Source organism: Phocoena phocoena, chromosome 5 (assembly GCF_963924675.1).
Source record: "Phocoena phocoena chromosome 5, mPhoPho1.1, whole genome shotgun sequence".
Taxonomy (NCBI): Eukaryota; Metazoa; Chordata; class Mammalia; order Artiodactyla; family Phocoenidae; genus Phocoena; species Phocoena phocoena.
The window spans coordinates 111,460,491-111,477,268 of NC_089223.1; the positions used below are offsets into that span (position 1 = coordinate 111,460,491).

The 16,778-nt window shown below is 37.1% G+C and overlaps 1 protein-coding gene across 1 annotated transcript in view; it reads left to right on the forward strand.

The window, feature by feature from the left end:
• Window positions 1-14,492, forward strand: part of FAM241A (family with sequence similarity 241 member A) — a 36,885-nt gene extending 22,393 nt beyond the window's left edge. The window contains exon 2 of the mRNA XM_065878161.1: window positions 12,284-14,492. Within this exon, the coding sequence (XP_065734233.1) occupies window positions 12,284-12,529 (246 nt within the window). The 3' untranslated portion in view covers window positions 12,530-14,492. The remainder of the gene's footprint in view (window positions 1-12,283) is intronic.
• Window positions 14,493-16,778: the final 2,286 nt, after the last annotated feature.

Consider the following 16,778-nt stretch of genomic DNA (forward strand, 5'->3'; position numbering starts at 1 on the left):
ATCCACACAAAAAAAACAAAGAGCACTGGTAAAGGCAATAATGTAGATAATTACAAAAGATAGTATAATCGCACCATCTTCTCTTGACTGATTTAAAAGCAGTTGCATAAAACAATATGTATATATAATTGTATTGTTGAGCCTATAACATACTGAAATATAATATATTTGACAATATCAGCACTAAATACAAAGGTGGAAACAAAGTTGTATTGGAATAAGGAAATGACACCAAATAGTGACTCACATCCACAGGAAGGAATAAAAAGAACCAGAAAGGAAGGTGTTGAGAAGACAGATTGTATACCAGCCAACAAACAAGAAAGATTAGAAAACTATAAATGCCTGAGATATTTAGGATTTAAACTCAACAGAACCCACTGATAATTTGGATATAGGAAATTAGGAAAAAGGTTTGCAGATCATTCCTGAGTTTCTTACTTGCAGGAATTAAGGATGGATTTTATTCCTGAGAATCTGTTCATTGAATGAAGACCAGTTTTGAGGAGGAAAATCATGGGTTTGGCCTTGGGTGTGTTGAATATTGAAGTATATTCAAGATATCCAAGTGTGAATGTCGAGAAGGCAGTTGAATATATGGGTCTAGAGTGCAGAAGAAAGGTCTGAGCTGGCTATAATACTTAAATAACTGATTTACTGGTGGTAATTGAAACTGTAAAGTTTGGATGAGCTTATTTGGGAAGAGAATATGGGAAGAAAAGAGATAAGGGCTGGGGACTTCCCTGGTGGCGCAGTGGTTAGGAATCCACCTGCCAATGCAGGGGACATGGGTTCGAGCCTTGGTCTGGGAAAATCCCACATGCCACAGAGCAAATAAGCCTGTGCACCACAACAACTGTTCCTGCGCTCTAGAGCCCGCGAGCCACAACTACTGAAGCCCGTGCTCCTAGAGCCCGTGCTCCTCAGCAAGAGAAGCCACCGCAATGAGAAGCCCGCGCACCGCCAGGAAGAGTAGCCCCCACTCGACGCAACTAGAGAAAGCCCGCGCACAGCAACGAAGACCCAATGCAGCCAAAAAGCAATAAGTAAATAAACAAATAATTTTATTTAAAAAAAAGAGAGAGAGAGATAAGGCCTTAAGACCAGAGGTTGAGGATCAATATTTAATAGCTAGGTTGAGGATGGTGAACCCACAAAGCAGACTGAGAAAGGCATAGCCAGAGGGATGAAAATAGAACGAGTAGAACCAGGAGAATGTAATACCATATAATTCAAAAGAAAAGAAAAAAATGGTTATTAATTCTGCTTAGGGTTTGAATAAAATTAGAACTGAAAATCTCTAATTTTTTTTTCTTTTTTTTTGGCCCCGCTGCGTGGCTTGTGGGATCCTAGTTCCCCGACCAGGGATTGAACGTGGGCCCTTGGCAGTGAGAGCGTGGAGTCCTAACCACTGCACCGCCAGGGAGTGCCCCTCCCCCCTGCCACCAAAAGAAACCCTCTAATTTACTGATACGGCAGTTTACTGGTAACCTTTGCAAGAACTGTTTTGGTGGTGTAATAGGAACAGAGGCCACGTTGGAGTAAGTTGAGGTCTGACTGGAAGATTGTGGGGAGCAATTCTCCATGGATCTCTTGCATTGAGAACTTTTGTTTAGGACTGTTTTTCAAGGATGTTTGTTAAATGAACAGACTTGGAAGATCGGAATATTGTCTCCTTTTGGAGCAGAGGGCAGATTGTCTGCTACCCAGTGTAATAAAAATGATGTCTCCCTCTGGGACAAACATCAGGCAGATTTGCTTATAGCCCATTGTAAAAGATGAGAGTTCCCTAAGCTCAGAGTTCTTCAGCTGAGACATAAGCCCACTGCATGCAGCATCTACCTGTGCCACTTTGTCACCCTGTGGGACTTAGGAGGTAAAGGGGACCAACATCAACATGAAACTCAGGCTGCTTCCTGTGGCATGAGGAATAAAGTCCTTTGTCTCTGACCGAGGAGGCTTGTGTCTCCTGCCAGTATCCATGAAACCAAGACAGGCTAACTTGTTAACTTGCAAGTAGGATAAAACATCAGCCCCTTCACAGTTCCTGACAAAGATGAAAATATGGAAACAAGCAGAGTGAATTGTTTCAAACAGTTTGGTTATGAAGGAGAAGAAAAGGCAAGGCAGAGCTAGTGGCATTAAGGGGGAAAAAATCTAAGCATGTATAAACACTGATGAGAAGCAGCCAACTGAAAGGGGAAGGTTGAATATATATGAGACAGAGGGATAATGGAAAAGGGATAAGATATAAGGTAGGAAAGGATGCGAGCCTAAGCATAGGTAAGAGAAATTGGACATAGAAAGAGGAATACGTCCTTATTTCTTTATTTGTAACAAAAGAGAATGAAGAGAAGTTGGATGTAAACTTCGGTAGTTGATACATTTAGTATCACAAAGTTAAGGAAACTCTTCTGACTGCTTCTCTTTTTCCTGAGAAATAGGAGGTCAGGTAATTTGCTGGAGGAGAGGGATAAAGAGAGGAGTAGGAGGCAGTTCAAGATTTTTAAAAGAAGAGATTTGAAACAGCCCTGTGTAGAGAGCAAAAAAAAAAAACCCAAAACAAAAAGAGTAGAGCAGAGAAATGAAGTAGGAATGTACTTGAAGATCTGTTTGGGGTTGTCATAAACTCTCGGCACCCTATGGTGTGACTTTCTCTAGCACCACAGGTACTCAGGTACAGACATAGAAAATAGTTGTTACTCTAAGATTAGGGTTTCCCCTATGAGACAAAGGAGTTTTATTAAAGTTTTTTAAACTTTGCATCATAGAAATCAAGCTGAATGTGAAAAGTGAAGAAGAGGGCTAGTGGATTGAGAGAAGTTAGAGACGGGACTACAATCCCAGTGAAGTTGAAAAACAGTGGGAGTACAGGTATTCCCTGCTTTCGAAAATTTGCTTTCTGCCACTTCACTTTTATGAAAGACCTACATTAGTTTGTACCTGTTTTCGATAAGCAAAAGAAATCCAAAGAGGATTTTTGCTTTTAAGAAAAAAAGGTGTAAAGCAAAAATAGCATTCAGCATTTGTTTTGTAGCAAGTTAGAGAGACAGCACACATCCCAAGTAGCTAGAGTGACAACATCAAGCTCCTTCCCCAGGAACTACACTCAGCATCTCAGCATCAGGCCACCATAGTTTTGAACTGTGTCTGTGAGCATCTGTGCTTTTTCTCAGTTTGTTTTGTGTATCCATTAGCAAGACGTGCCCTAAGATAATTGCTTCTTTGCTTTACACCATTTCGGTTTACGAAAGCTTTTATAGGAACACTTTACTTTTGGATAGCAGGGGAAACCTACAGTTGAGTAAACAAGTTGAAAGGAGAAGAGGTTGCAGCAAGAAGATTTAGGAGTTGTTCATTCATTCATTTGTTTCTTCATTCATTTAATAAACCTCAGTTCACAGACTACTATGTGCTATCCAAAAATACTTTTGCTCAGTATGCACATCTTGATATGTATACCAAAATAAATTTACCTTCCCAGTTATGATTTCCATGGGCTTGGGTTACTGAGGCTGGCTCTGCTTGATAGCTAGGGAAGGTTAACCTAAAGTGGCAAGGAGAAATCAGCATCTTAGTCTTTACTCTGTATTCGTGTTATCTGAATACAATAACCATTTATCCATGTATTCTTATATAGTTTTTAAACACTTTTAGAAAGTTATATCTAAAAATTTCTACTTGCATAACCCCCATTATTATTTTTTAATATTATTAATACATTCTTCATGTTAATTATTGCTAGTAGCAATAAGACCAAATTAATGAGGAAGTTCTTGAGCACTATAGTTAAAAACACAGGCTTCGAAATTAACTAGTAATACTTATTATAATAAATAATAATTAGATGGCATAATGAATGTAAAGTGCTTAACACAATATCTAGCAGTAGAAAACATTCAGCTAATGGTAGCTATTACTACTTTTTTTTTTTTTTTTTTCCTTTGGCTGCATGGCATGTGGGAACTTAGTTCCCCAACCAGGGATCGAACCCATGCCCTCTGCACTGGGAGCATGGAGTCATAAACACTGGACCACCAGGGAAGTCCCAAACCCTACTTCTGCCTCCAAGTTTCAGGCCCTTTTTTTGCCTGCACTGTGCAGCATGTGGGACCTTAGTTCCGTGACCAGGGATTGAACCCGCATGCCCTGCATTGGAAGTGTAGAGTCTTAACCACTGGCCCACCAGGGAAGTCCCTAATGGTAGCTATTACTACTTTTTATCATCATAATCATCATCATCTATAGTCCGAACTCTTAGTTCCAAGCAACAAAAATTCAACTTTTACTAGGTTTTGCAAAATAGGAATTTACTGGCTCATGTTATTAAAAACAACAACAACAACAAAAACAGGTAGATGCCCTAGCTGGATTCAAGTATTCAAACAACATCAACTATGTAATTTCTTGGCTTTACTTTATATTAGCTTCATTCATAGCCAGCTTTCTCCTCATTGTAATAGTGGGTTGGCCAAAAAGTTTGGTTAATGAGTATGTTGTTCAATAAAGTTCTTGGTGAAAATGAAAAATGTGTCTTTTATTTTTACTTAAAACCAAATGAACTTTTTGGCCAACCCAATAAGATGCCCTCCATTTTGCCAGCTAACCAATATCAGTGGGGGGAAAAAATGTCACTTTTTCAATAGTTGCAGCAAAAGTCTCAGAGCTTTCATTGGCCTGTCTTGGGTCACATGCTCATTCCTTAACTAATCATGTGCCCAAGGGAATGAAATGTTCTGATTGTTCAGGCCTGGAACTGGGGAATGGGCACACATTCAACCAAAACACATGAACCAAGAGTGGGTGGGGGAGGGTTTTCCCAAAGTTAAATCAAGGTGATACCTGCAGAAGAAAGTAGCATAAAAATCAGACAGGCAAAAACAGCAGACTTCCAATACTGCACTCGGGAAAACAGCTGAAAGTGAATCTTAAATTGTCACCCACTCAGTGAAAGCCTGTTTATAGAATGTAGCTTGTACTCTTCTTAAAGTAAATAAGCAGGCTCTGCCATACTAATGTGCACAGATTGTTCCACAGGTAAGGATGTGCCATAGAAAACATCCCACCTCAACTTCTATATAATGAAATTGTCGTAACACTTGAAGAGAAATACAACTGAATTTAATTATCACAAGAAAGGTGATCATAAGGTATTAATTATCTCAGGCAGCATGTTACAATAGAAAGAGAATAGAAGTAGAAATCACAAGACATAAATTCTACCAAAACTGTAGTAATAATACTAGTTACCATATATTGAATGACTGTTGTATCTATTCTAAAAGCTTTTTATCTGCTTCCTCATTTTATTATCACAACTCTATGAGGTAGATATTAATATGCTCCTTTCATACCTGGGGAAACTGAGGGTCAGCGGTTAAGTAATTTGCCTTGTATAAGTGACAGAGAAAGATTTGAATCTGTCCACCTTGCTTCTAAAGCCTGTGTTTTTTTGTTAATAAGCTGTGTGACTTAACCTCTTATTTCTTGTTTCTGAAGAGGCTTTGTTTAAATTATCTTTAAGGACCCTTTGCTCTTAATAATCCTATGATTATTTAAGGGTTCACCTTTAATTTCTTTTTTTTAAAATAAATTTATTTATTTATTTTTGGCCGCGTTGAGTCTTCGTTGCTGCACGCGGGCTTTCTCTAGTTGCAGCGAGCGGGGGCTACTCTTCATTTCGGTGTGCCAGCTTCTCACTGCGGTGGCTTCTCTTGTTGCAGAGCACAGGCTCTAGGCATGCAGGCTTCAGTGGTTGTGGCACGAGGGCTCAGTAGTTGTGGCTCGCAGGCCCTAGAGCGCAGGCTCAGTAGTTGTGGCACATGGGCTTAGTTGCTGTGCGGCCTGTGGGGTCTTCCCGGACTAGGGATGGAACCCGTGTCCCCTGCCTTGGTAGGCGGATTCTTAACCACTGCACCACCAGGGAAGTCCCCTGCCTTTAATTTCTCATCACTAATTTTGCATATTTTTAAAGAAGGATTTTCAATCAATTATAACACCCCTATGCACTAATCATGGACAAAAATAATATCACTATTTTGGTGAAAACACTTTTTAATGTGCATGTCATAGTCAGTACTATCATATGGTCATGAAGGAAACTGTACATTTGACAAATATTCTTCCATTGGGACCTCATATACAAAGAATAAAATCTGGCAAAGACACAAAGTGACTAATGTTAGAACAGGAGGGAAATGCCATCTGCACTTTGCATTGGTTTATTTTATGTGTGAAGTGTTTGTGTGTGTGTGTTTGGTTGGTTGGTTGGATTTTTGCCTAATTGCAACTCGGCCAAGCCTATCTCCTCATTCTTGCTTGGAGTCTTTTTTTTTTTTTCTCACATTTGAATCTGAATTCTAATCAATACTGAAAGGGCTATGAAAAATTTGCTAAACTGCTGCAAATAGCTTTACCTTGTTTAAATTTTTATATAAGATGAAAATTAAAATTTGAGCAAGTTTTGTGCTTGATAAACTCACCTTCAAGTGTAAACTGAAAAAAGATGTAATGCAAAAAAGATACTGATGTTGATTTCACTATGTTAAGTGTACTCTTTCTATGAAAAATGAAAATGTGCTTACATAGCTTGTCTTTTTTTGGAGATCAATATTTCTCTCTGCAGCATTAGACAGCTGCTAGCTATTAATAATATAATAATAACTGGAGGGAGTATAACATAGGGATTAATGGTGTTGTCTCTGGAGTAAGAATGTCTGAGTTCATATCATAGCTCCTTCAGTTACTAAGTATAAGTCAATTGCCAGACATTTAACTCCCCTGCAAGTTAATTGCCTTATCTGCAGATGGGGAAAATAATAGTGCCTCCCTCACAGCCTGTTGGAAAGACTAAACAAGAGGATACATGCACAACACAGTGCCTGCCATACAGTAAGCACTGAGTGTTAGCTGTTCTACTATACCGTCAACAATAGTACCACCACTACTATTACTCTGAAAATTACACACATCTGAGAGTGAGCCAAGGACTCAAGAACTCATCCGTTCATATTAGCCTCTGCTCTTAAAATGCAGTGGTTTAGGAATTGAACTGAGCATGTGAATTTTAGCTAACAGCTCCCATATCTTTAAATCTAGAACTTATTTACAAATATTTGAACAAATTCACAACTGTACTCATGGGGAAAATAAAATAATTTATGTTACATGTAAAGTTTGTTTTTATTTTTTGAGTTATTTTTTACCTGATATGTTATTATAGAATATTTCTATTGTTTATTCAACTAATATTTATTATGAGCCTACGATGGGCCAGGCACAATGCACTATACTAAGTACTCATGTTAGTACTATATGATATGGTTCTTGCCTTGAATGACGTGACCTTTCCTATCAAAGATAGTAAGAATAGATATATAAAGAAATAATTTTAAAATTAAATATTGTGGTGCACAGAATAACGGTTTCTCCCCACCCCCCCAAAGATGTCCACATCTTAATCCTTAGTACCTATGAATATGATACCTTACATGGCAAAAGAGATTTTTGTAGATGTGATCAAATTTAAGGACTTTGAGATGGGGAAATGATCCTGGATTATCTAACTGGACTAGACCTAATCACATGAGTTCTTAAAAACAGAGAACCTTCCCCTGCTGTGGTCAGAGGGAAAAGTTAACTACAGAAGGATGGTCTGAGAGCTGCAACATTGCTGGCTTTGAAGACAGAGGAAGGGGACGAGGAGCCAAGCAATATGGACCTCCTCTAGCAGCTAGAAAAGGTAGAGAAATAGATCCTCTCCTAGAGCCTTCAGAAAGAAACACAATCCTGATGACATAACTTCTAACCTGCAGAACTATAAAGTGATACATTTGTGTTGTTTTAAGCCACTAAATTCGTAGTAATTTTGTATGGCACCAATAGAAAATTAATAACAAATACAGTAAATTCTCTCTACTTAAGGTCTGTATGTGGAGAAATAGAATAAGGATCACTTTCCAAAGTTGTATCAGAAGAGCTAGGAAGAATTTTCCCAGAAAACCCACAAAAGTCATCATTCCAAAGTAGATCACATGGCCTTTCCAAAAGCCAGCTTCTAGTAAAGGGAAGGGGATTTTACTCTTAGACCCATCACCTCTGAAGCTGTAGATGGGATTTTCCTCACATAAAGAATGCAGACTGGATTAAGGTTCTAATAGGAAAGAGGAAAGAGTGAATGGATGCTTATTAATATCCACAACCAAAAAGGACTGCTAATTCCATAAAAATTGATACATTGTTTTGAGATTACTATAATAAATAATACTTTGGAAAAATAAGACCATCTTTTGTTTGGCAAAAAGTGGAGCAGGTAGAAAACCTATCAAGATATTGCTTTAATGCTTGCCAGACACATGATAAATTCTCTCCATCTATTCAACAAATATTTACTGATACAGAAAATACTGTAATGAGATTAACTGTAATGCCAGTGATTTAAGAATGCTGCCTATTTTCTTTTCCATGTTTTTAAGTGTCTTTCCTCTAGGATTATTCAAACCCCCATCCAGTTCATTGCTGGATATCTTTGATGTTTCCACAGAACTTCATTTGTGAACATATGCCGCTTTTAGGCATTCTTCTAGTGACTTTACTTTTTTCCTCTCCTTTAGATTGCCCAGATTAAGAAGTGCTTCAGTAAAGTGGCAAATTTTTAGTAATTATTTAATCTGGTTGATAGGTATTTAGGAGTTCATTGTACTATTTTCTCTAATTTTGTGTGTTTGAAATTTTTCATATTAAAAAAAGAAGCAGCAGGCTGCCACAGCACGCCTAGGCCAGTCCTTATTAGGCCTTCTACTTCCGTTCTCAGTCCCCCCAGCTGCTCCCAGGATCTGAGATGATATGATTAAATGCTGCCTCCCCACCAGACCTCTAGGAGTTAACTAAGCATTGCAACACCTACCTCTTCCCCTGAAAAACCCACAAGCAGTTTGTAAAAGAATTCAAAGAAATCTTCAGAAAGAAGCATTTCAGATTAGGGTACTTGCTTTGTACTAAAACCACAAAAATACTGAAAAAGTCTTAAAAAGCTTCAGTAACAACAGAAAACCCCAAAGTACAATAAGTGCATAGATTAAAAGAAATTAGAGGTGGTAAAAAAGAAAAAAAAACTTTAATTAAAAAAAAGAGGCCAAAAATGATACCAGCAATGCTAGACACTGGAGTAGAAGATAGAGTTGAGGGACCAGAAGAATTACAAACTAAATCAAGAACTGTTCAAGTTCTTTACTAAAGAAAAGAAAGCCTTAATCTCAGGAAAGAACAAGATTTTTGTTTTTCTTTTTTAATATAGTATATTATCATGGAACACATAGAAAAGTATGAGAAGCTGAGAAACATAAAATTGATTACAGCACATCAGTGAAGGAAAAGATAACTTAGAAGTTAAAATACAAAAAATAAGGAAAGGTTAACAAATTATAATTCAAGAGGGTATTATCAATATCAAAAGGGGTTCATATAAATCCCATTTTATGGATTAGAAAACTGAAGCTCAGGAAAATGAAGTAACTTGGTCAAGGTCATTCAGTTGAAGTGTTGGGAGACTAAATCTGAACTCTCCAGATATCTCTACAACATTTGGTTTTTCTCTTTTTTTGGTAGAAATGGAAATCCAAAAGTAATTTATTAAATTATATGTACTTGTTAACTCAAAAATAATTCTGGCTTAAACTTAAAATATAGACTTAACAGTGATGCCCCTTTGAGTCTCATTTTTCCACAACACCAATGACACTCTGTGTGCTACACAAATTACTGTTATATGGGAAAACACCACCTTAAAATCATATTGAAAATCATTTTTTCTGACTATTGCAAATAAAATTAGATTTTTTTCACTCTCTTCCCTTAAACTGTATATGTAGAACAGAAAATAAGGCATTTTTTTAAACGAAAAAATATTTTTAGTTATCTACTTACTGATTACTGAAGTGGTTAAGCTTTGGTTCCTACTAAAGGAATCTAAGTTTGATTCATGTGTTTGAAGAGTGCCTCAAGTTAAGCTAATTAACTTTTTTTGGCATAGACAGCAAAATTAATGGCATTTAATACTTACCTGTTATTATGTGAAACACTATACCCAAAGTCTTCTTTTTACACATGAGTAATTTTCTACCTTGCACCTACTATAAGCAAGTATATGTTCAATAAATAATTACTGATTTGAATCATCACTCCTAAAAGAAATTAGGTTTAATAAATTATAATTACAACTATGTCATCTACATGACAGTTTTTCTTTTGTGACTGCATTAGGGGCTAGTGAAGAGAGGGAAACTATACCAATTATTTTAACAAAGATAATCTAATATAAAGAATTGTTGGAAACAACCTAAGTGTCCATCATCGGATGAATGGATAAAGAAGATGTGGCACATATGTACAATGGAATATTACTCAGCCATAAAAAGAAACGAAATTGAGCTATTTGTAATGAGGTGGATGGACCTAGAGTCTGTCATACAGAGTGAAGTAAGTCAGAAAGAAAAAGACAAATACCGTATGCTAACACATATATATGGAATTTAAGGAAAAACAAATGTCATGAAGAACCTAGGGGTAAGACAGGAATAAAGACACAGACCTACTAGAGAATGGACTTGAGGATATGGGGAGGGGGAAGGGTAAGCTGTGACAAAGCGAGAGAGTGGAATGGACATACATACACTACCAAACGTAAAATAGATAGCTAGTGGGAAGCAGCCACATAGCACAGGGAGATCAGCTCGGTGCTTTGTGACCACCTAGAGGGGTGGGATAGGGAGGGTGGGAGGGAGGGAGACGCAAGAGGGAAGAGATATGGGGACATATGTATAACTGATTCACTTTGTTATAAAGCAGAAACTAACACACCATTGTAAACCAATTATACCCCAATAAAGATGTAAAAAAGAATTGTTAAGTAGGCATTGAAGAATAGAAAAGGCAAAAACATTAAGGCAGTGATATTCAAAAGATGGTAAAAAGACAGCATCATAAGCATCCCCTGGAAACTTGCTAGAAGTACAAATTCTCAGACTCCAAACCCCACTCATGGCTTACTAAATCAGAAACCCTGGCAGTGGGCCAGCAGTCCATGCTTTAAAAGCCCTCCAAGGGGTCGTAACTTATACTAAATTTTAAAAACCACTGCACTAAAGTAGGCTAGAGGGCCACAGATAGTAACAGCAGGAAGCAGCAACCACTCCTGGGCCTGAGGGAGTAAAGAAGAGAGGTAGAATACTAAAACTGAGAAGACTGGGGAAGGCCCCATCCCATGCAGCTGAAACTCAGACCTCCAAGAACTGATCACTGCTCACCTGGTGCTGGTGTTTCTGAGCTCAAAGGAGAGACACCATAGGCCTTGGGAACCAGATATCTGAGGAAAAGGAACTCACAAGTTTGATCTGGTGTCTCAAGAAGGCACATTGAGATTGGTTCTGCAAGTGTTGGGAAATCACTAAATTGAGATCAGTGGCTGCTACCGGAAGGACCTACTACTGCCAGAGTGAACTATGACTAGAGACTGACAGGATCAAGAAACCCATGAGAGGCAAACAAGGAAAGAGCAAATCCCTTCCTCCTCCAGCTGTGCAGTGTCTCTAGTTCCTCTGTTGGCAGAGCCTAACAGGGAGACAGATTGTTTCCAGAATTCCAAAGGGTGGGATTGAAGCTGAGAGATAGTAGCTTAATTAACTGACATAAAGACCGTAATTGTAATAAGACTGAGAGGTAACAGAAATAGTACTTAATTTTTGGTATCTGTAATTGGGCACAGATGGACATTTTCTAGGCGACTGATATCTAGGTAGACTTTTGGGCTTATTTTACAAAATGATTCCTATTTGGAGACTATATGTTTCTCCTGATGAGATTAATAAGAAACATTTAGGACATCTATAGAATTTGGACAGGAAACTACGCAAGGACCTACACTGAAGTGTTCTTAGCTCCCCAGCTAAAACTGAAAGATCACAGCTGTAATAGCTGAGGATGGCTCAATAGTAGCAGCAAGCCCTGCTCCAGTCAGCTGAGGCTGGGTTCCTTAAAGTCTTAGTGTCAAAGGAATGGACTAAAAAAGGGGCTTATTTACTAGGACAGAGCAATCAGAGCCTGCCTCTGTTTTTGATGACAATCAAAAGGAACATTCCCAAGTGTTATTGAATAATTATCAGAAGTGTGCCCAGTACATACTTTGGAAGATAAAGAAGAACTGTGAGATAGTCATTATTCTTAAAGACCTTCACCTATTTCTCATTTTATGTTTATGTTTTGTTTTGTCTTGTTCTGTTTTTTTAAGGATATTGAAGAATCACAAAACCCCACTGGCGAGCCTGTTGGAGATGACTACAAAAAGATGGGAACACTTTTTGGTGAACTGAACAAAAGCCTCATCAACATGGGCTTCACAAGGATGTATTTTGGAGAACAAATTGTAGAACCAGTAATAGTCATTTTCTTTTGGCTTATGCTGTGGTTCCTTGGCCTACCAGCCCTTGGACTAGTTGCTATTCTTTGCCTTGTCATTATTTATGTGCAACAGTAAAATATGGCCGAATGAACTACTGACATTTGGCAGCCATATATGTAATTAGTGAAGTTATGTATTTCACCACATAAAGGCTGAAAATTTTGCCTTGTTTCAAATTGTGTGCTGTTTTGTAATTAAATTTATAAGTTGATGTTGTTATAAAATTAAACTCAACTCGATTGTAACAGGGTTGAATATATATTTTGTAGCTTATTCATAACTCTTGTTTAACTACTGTGATCTGTGTCCACTTTTAAACACTCCTATTCCCATGCCAAATCTTGAATAACACCAAAAAGTGAGCAGGGAATGTTCCCCTGTTCACTCTTCTAAATGTTCTAAAACATTTTAGAAGAAAAAGGATGAAACAAGGAGCTAAAAATAAGTTGTAATTGGAGAACTGCTCCCCACCTACCCCCACCAAATAAACCCATATTATCTGGGAAATAATTTGAATTTCCATTGTCCCTGCTTAGCCCAAACCAATATAAATGATAACTTCTATATACTACCTTAATATTTTGATGAAAATCAGTAAAGCTAGCACATTTTCTAAAGATTGAAAAGAAATATATTTATTATTGCTGGGGAAACTTCCCAAGTTAAATGTAACTTTTTTATAATGTAATATTTGGGCTTAGAATCACTTCAGTATGTCATTTGGAGTTTTAGACAGTTTTGGTGCTAATTACTTTTTGTGAATTTTTAAAGTCTCATAAGCCAGGTTCATAGTTGGCTGTACCCCATGGTAATGAATATTTTCTTGTATCTAACCAGTTGTGTATTTTTTTCCTAGAGAGGCATTTTCAGTGTATTTTTTTCAGAAATTTATATTTTTTAGTTCTTTTATAGCAATTATTCTAAGATTTTAAAAATCTATTTCCTATCTTGACATGGATATTTTTCCCCCAAAATTGATTTGTATTATGGCTGAAATTCTTTACTATTTCTTTAAAAAAAAATCATCTCATTTTCTTTGATATCTGTATTAGAAAGTACAGTATTACAGTATAAAACCAAATGCTTAAATTTGGAACTCAGCAGCCAATTGTATAATATTCCTCTAAGGCTAAAGCCAAGATAGTAATTGGCCAGGCATGTTATTAATGTGTCTTAATTCAGCACTTTGGGGTTTTATATTGAAATAAGCATTTCTTTCAATATACTTAGAAAATGAAAATGGCTTACTGATATTTTGGATTTTGTTAGAGAATCTAAAATCTTTACACTTTCATCTGAAAGACTTTCTATGTAGACAAAGGATAGGTAGTTAAGATAATTATCTAGACATTTAAGTTAAATAGAGGAAAAATGGAACAATGGAGCATTTTTATCTTTGGCAGGGCAATAACTAAAGTGTGTAATGTGTTTACTATTCTACTTTATAAAGTTTTTATCCAATACTAGTTTTAAAATTTATTCTATAAGTTCTCAGTGTCTTCCATTCCGAAGCAGAAAAATGATGAAAATGTTCAATTTAGATTTCTAAAATTAGATCATCCTGAACCAACAATACCAGTCAGAGGGCACTAAAAAGTATTGTGCATTTGTATAAATACAGAACTTTTAAAGTTTGACTTAAAAAACAACTTTGTACTATATTATTGTGTTTTTATTGGATTTGTAATATTTTTATAGAATATTTTATAGAACCTGGCATAAGTGCGAGTTATTTGAAAAGGTGTCTTTATTTGTGTCCAGTAGAATTGAGAGGTTTTTAATAGAAGTCATGAGATTTTGTATATCTGCATTCAATATTAAAAAGTGTATTCTTTTCTAATACTACTAAGAATTTTAATTTCCTTTTGGAATGTAAAAAGATATAGTATGCATAATAAAAGCTCTGGTTCCACCAGTGCCTAATATTGAAAATATTTTAAAAGTAAGTTTTAATTGTAATTATTTAGTATACGGTCAAATACTATGCATCTACACACTGCTGTTAATAGAATATATATTAAATTCTATAAAGAAATGACATATTTTGCTGCTATTCTTTTTGCATATATTATTAGAGCAGTATACCATCAAATTATTTGCTTTTATAGGGAAAAAACAAACTTTGCTCATTTGATGGAAATAAAATATTTTCTCTTATGAAATATAATAGAATGCAAATTATACTGATATCTTGAAATGAAAAGAAACTGGTCATTTCTTTGCTTCATGATATAAGGCAGGGGTCCCCAACCTATGGGCCACAGACCGGTACAGTCGGGGGCCTGTTAGGAACAGCAGGAGGCGAGCAGCGGGCGAGTGAGCGAAGCTTCCTCTGCCGCGACGCACTACTGCCTGAACGATCCCTCACACTACCGCCTGAACCATTGCCACCCGCCTCACCCTGTCCGTGGAAGAAAAGGCTTTCACAAAACCGGTCTCTGGCGCCAAAAAGGTTGGGGACCACTGGTATAAGGAATTTGTTCAAAAATGGCTCTCAGGGACTTCCCTGGTGGTCCAGTGGTTAAGACTCCATGCTTCCACTGCAGGGGGCCCAGGTTCAATCCCACATGACGCGCAGTGCGGCCAAAAAAAAGTGAGGGGGAGGAGAAAAAATGATTCTCGATCATTTCAATCTCAGATACGAGCCAGTTGTAGAAACTAGTACTGCTATGAATAAAGAGATAGAAGTTACAAGGCTGCATTACTAGATTAGTGTATATATCACTCATACCACCAGCCCTCGATTCAAAGGGAAACGGTCAAGACCTACAAGTAAACTGACTATAGTTGAATAAATCAATTTTCATTAAGGGAAAAACTCAGTTTTGTAGAATTCAGTTGTCTCATATGTTAAGCTGTCATATACAAGGCATTCTTCCGTTCCTAGGCACCAGTCAGATCATTCTTGGTCCAGTAGTGTGCTGGAGCCAGCTTTCATTGGCTTGCAAGAGCCAACTGCATACATTTTATCCCTACTCTGCCTTTAGTGACATCAAGTTGGTAGCTTGTCATTGAGTATGGGGGCAGTACTTACACTATAAAAACTGGCAAACACAATACATCAGGGCTCTTTTTTCCCAGCAAGCCAGTTGTTAAACATATGCCAGCACATCACTGATTAGCCACTCTAGAGGCCCCATTTCCATTTCTACTCCTACAAATATAAAGGAAGCATATTAAGGGAAATCCCCATGGACCCATCCAAAAACTGTATTTGAATCTTCTCTATGTGGGAACTATGGACCATGATTGTCTTCTGACCAACATATATCTCTGTTTAATCACATTTTGATCAGAGAAAATCTCTCCGGGCTATCACTAATCTGCAAATCCATTAAAGACTATCCAGATGATCAGGAAATAAGAAACAGTTACAGAACTGATAGAGGGCAAATTACAGCCTAAGTAAAGGTCTGTTGTAAAGTATTAACCTCAAAATAATCAAAGCTAGGTATTAAGCAATAAAGGACTGTTTGTTTGGTTTGTGATTATTTTGAGTTATTTTACAAAAGTTTATTGATTTCACTTTATTTTAAATGTTTTCATTGCAAACTAATGGCTTTACAAGGTCAAAGAAGAGAAAAAAATCAAATAAGACTTTCATACCTATTAGGACTTCTAGTACTGGACTTGACCAAGGAGAATATAAACTAATGTACAAATTATGGCTTCAGTATTATTGCTGGACTTAAGTGTATTTTGTAAGTCCTATTTCTCTGCCCAACCCTTAATTTTTGGTGTTTTGACTGTTCTCTCATTACTCTACACCTTGCCCTGGGCAATATCACCACTCCCATGGCTTCAGTTACCATTTCATACTAACAGCTCTCCGGTCTATATCTCCAGTTCAGAGAGTTCCATACAGAATATAAGATTCATACATTCAGTTGCTTGCCCAACATTTGTACTTGCTTATCCCTTAGTCCCCCAAATTTAATATGTCCAAAAAGGAACTCAACATCCTTCTCCCAAACTTTTTCTTCTTCCTATGTTTCCAGTCTCAGCAAATGACAAAATCCCCTCCTACACTGCCCACATTGTAACCAGTCACCAAGCCCTGCTCTTTTACTTCCTAAAAATATCTTTAACCTTTCCACTTCTCTCCATTCCCAGTATCACTTAGTCCATGCCACCATCCATAGATTGCTATCTCAGAATCCTCATTGGTCTCCTGCCTTCGTTTTTCCACTTTATAATCAGAATAATCTTTCTAAAATGTGACTCTAATCTCCTTGGCCTAAATCTCTTCAATGGCTTCCTGTTACCATTATGATAAAATCCTTACTCCTTAATATGTTTTACAAGGTCCTTCATGAACTGGTTC